The 3,204-nt window shown below is 25.8% G+C and overlaps 2 protein-coding genes across 4 annotated transcripts in view; one reads left to right on the top strand and one right to left on the bottom strand.

Moving 5' to 3' along the window:
• The window catches only part of LOC105461298 (snRNA-activating protein complex subunit 3), a 3,720-nt gene extending 2,964 nt beyond the window's left edge, over positions 1 to 756 (top strand). For all 3 annotated transcript variants that reach the window (XM_011707793.1, XM_011707791.1, XM_011707794.1), the window contains one exon: positions 457 to 756. In XM_011707793.1, the coding sequence (XP_011706095.1) occupies positions 457 to 739 (283 nt within the window). In that variant the 3' untranslated portion in view covers positions 740 to 756. The remainder of the gene's footprint in view (positions 1 to 456) is intronic.
• The window catches only part of LOC105461299 (transmembrane and TPR repeat-containing protein 4), a 5,233-nt gene continuing 2,765 nt past the window's right edge, over positions 737 to 3,204 (bottom strand). The window contains exons 8-11 of the mRNA XM_011707795.1: positions 2,218 to 2,359; positions 2,026 to 2,140; positions 1,427 to 1,609; positions 737 to 890 (exon numbers count right to left, since the gene is read on the bottom strand). Of these exons, the coding sequence (XP_011706097.1) occupies positions 754 to 890; positions 1,427 to 1,609; positions 2,026 to 2,140; positions 2,218 to 2,359 (577 nt within the window). The 3' untranslated portion in view covers positions 737 to 753. The remainder of the gene's footprint in view (positions 891 to 1,426; positions 1,610 to 2,025; positions 2,141 to 2,217; positions 2,360 to 3,204) is intronic.

Genomic DNA, 3,204 nt, shown 5'->3' with positions numbered 1-3,204 from the left:
GATATTTTTTCGCAATAAATTTCTTTACAGATTCGTCGAGAATGATTCGTATAGATGCAGGCTAGCATTTATTTGAAGTCGCGGGAGAGGAAGGATTTAGAGGAAGTAACGGCACGCAGTTTCGTCGAAGCTAGGATATGTATGTAAAATCACATAAGAAAATAATAGAAGCACCAAGATTCTGCTATGAGCCGCATTCTGCATTGGCCTTCCTTATTCGTTATTAGTTACATAATATATTAGTTATATAGCAAAATATATTAAAATAATTATTTTTTTACTGCAAATTTCTCTAAATTGTAATAGAGCAGTTTGATAAATGAGATCATGTTTAATGAACCAAAAAATTATTGGAAACAATTATCCTCGTTCTTATGCTCGACAAAGCATATTTTTTATTGAACAGTGTAGTAATTTTAATACTCGTTATCAACAAATCAATTATTTTTATCACAGGTTGTTAACTATAGATGATGTATTAGTGTCATCTGCTTATCCAAGAATAGAAAAAATAAGACCTATTTCTGGAAAAAACTGTATCTATTGTGGAATGTTTAACGTACATTGGATTGTAACAGAACATGACAGAATACCACATGACATAAGTTATTTCTGCAATAGATGCTTTATATCTTATAATTATGTTGACGGTAAAAAAGTCGGAAATTTCAAAGCATACAGTTATCCTTGTATACCAGAATTAATGTCAGTAATGAAAAGACCTAAACAATCTGAATAAAGTTTTTGTATCTGTCATTTTATTGATGCCTTTAATGTATATAATCTTTGCAAGTTGTCTTTTGCACTATATAAATCTGGCTTTAATTGTAGTGCTTTCTTATACATTTCCTCTGCTGCATTTAATTTATTCGAACGATGATATAAAACACCTAAATAAAATATTTAGACTTTATGTACATATTATCTTAAATTATTTATATGTAATATACATATGTATATAAATATAGAGTTTCATGCCAAATAGACCTCTTTTTTTTATCTCTTTTCAAAATTGTTAGCAAATTTATTAGACTCAAAGTTTATTTTTTTAAATTTTGATCAAAGAAAGCCAAAGAAAAGACATTAATCCAAAAAATGTGTTCCTTAAACTTTCTCAACATGTACATAAATTTCAGAATTTGTTCTTTCAAGTCGAAGTTACAGAGAATTTTAACCAACTACTGCATTTCTAAATCAGTTGACGAAATGTAATAGATTAACAACCAAACATGGAGATTTAATGTAATATACAATAATTTATATTATCTATTTAATATTTTTAATATTCTCTAATGATATAAATTATAGTCGTATTATATCAAATTTTTGTGGTCTGTCACAACTTGTGTTCTTTTAACGATGAAAAAAGATAGTTCGCTTGGCATGAAATATTTTTCTATGCACTTCTATGCATTTCTCGATATACCTAAGTTTGCATAAATCATAGGAGCTGTAGGATCTTTCGATATCGCCTGTTTAAATTGTATTTCTGCTTCCTCGTATTTTCCTTTTTTCCCCAAAATGTTAGCAATATTAAAATAGATAGAAGCATGATTTGGAATAAATTTCAAAGCTTTATTTGCCATTTTTAATGCTTCTTCTGTCTTATCTAAAATTATAGACTTCACTTAAAATATATATTTTTTATAACATCGTTATAATTGAAGCTCCTATTCACTCATCACTACCATCTCAGATTGTGATGTCAAAAGCGAGAAAATATATAATAAAAAGTATATTATTTTTGCAAAATATAATTTGCTTCATTACAAATAACAAATAATCATATACATCTGGAAATAAATTATGCATGACTAAAAACGAATCATATACATCTAGAAATAAATTATGTTGACAATTATCAAATTAATAATATATAAAAATAAATATAATTATGCCACAAACAAAAATATAGTTTTCAGTGTTTTCTCGCGTCTGGCGTCACAATCTAAGATAGTAGTGATGAATGACTATAAGAGCCTTAATGTACAGAAAGATAGTGTTAATTTTAATAAACGCACAAACCTAAATCATCTAATAGTAGTATCATATTTGTCCATGCTCGTTTATGCGTAGGTTTTTGTTTAGTTGCGTTTATCCAAGCTTTCAATGCTTTATCGTATTGTCTTCGTTCCAGATACTATCACAAATTTTGATAGCGAATTACAGTAACATAATATTTTCAAAAATGAGTTAAAAATCATATATAATACTCACCAATACACCGAGATTATAATAACAATCTGGATAATTTGATCGATGTTGTAGAGCCATAAAATAGCTCACTTCTGATTCCTCATATTTTTTCAATGCTGACTGAACTATACCTAGATTCATCCACGCCGTAGAAAAATCTTTCCTAAAATTCATAAATTTTATGAGATATTATAGTTTTAAAGGCGGAAAGAAAACCGGTTTTTTTTTTTCAATCTTTCCGCGGATTTTTTTCAGTTTCTTTCCCAAGGAGTAGAAAAATTCAATGAAAAACTTCACTTACATATCGTAAAACCTATCATATTTTACATTTGCACTTTGATACACTTCAAAATTTAAAAATTTTATAACAAGCATATATTTATTGCTAATAATGTTAAATACTAAAGTTAAATACTAAAAATACTAAAGAAATAAAAAGCAAATTACATAAGAATAAATAAAAAAACAGAATTAATGTATTTTTCAAATAAAACGTATGGCTCTTGATAATTATTAATAATCAAAACTCTTTAAAAATACTTAATATAAATATCAGCTTAAATTAATCTTTACATTAGTTAGGATTGCGTTTTCTAAAACAGTTTATTTAATAATTAATAATCCTCACCTCAAGGAATATAGTATTCAAATGTAAACATAAAAATTAACTTATTAATTCTAGCGTTTATACGAGGTATCTTATTTTAATAAAATACGAGAGTTATAATTTATAAGTTATAAGTTTATATATAATTTAAATAAAAAATTTACACATTTTAACAAACAAATTAAAATATATCACTTACATTACTTTCCGAATCCCAATTCATATTTAATATGATAAAAAATATTAAAAATTAAGCAATATATCGTTTATATAGCAATTTTTCGCAAAAACAATTTTTCAGAAAGAAACCGAATTTTTCTGGTTTTTTCCAGCAATTTGAAAAAATTAGTTTTTTATTAAAACTATATGAGATGTACATTATATTTATATATATATATATA

The sequence above is a fragment of the Wasmannia auropunctata genome, unplaced genomic scaffold (assembly GCF_000956235.1).
Source record: "Wasmannia auropunctata unplaced genomic scaffold, wasmannia.A_1.0 LD294819.1, whole genome shotgun sequence".
NCBI classification, from domain to species: Eukaryota; Metazoa; Arthropoda; class Insecta; order Hymenoptera; family Formicidae; genus Wasmannia; species Wasmannia auropunctata.
The sequence above is the reverse complement of the archived record's forward strand: the minus strand, read 5'-3'. Positions and strand labels throughout refer to the sequence as shown.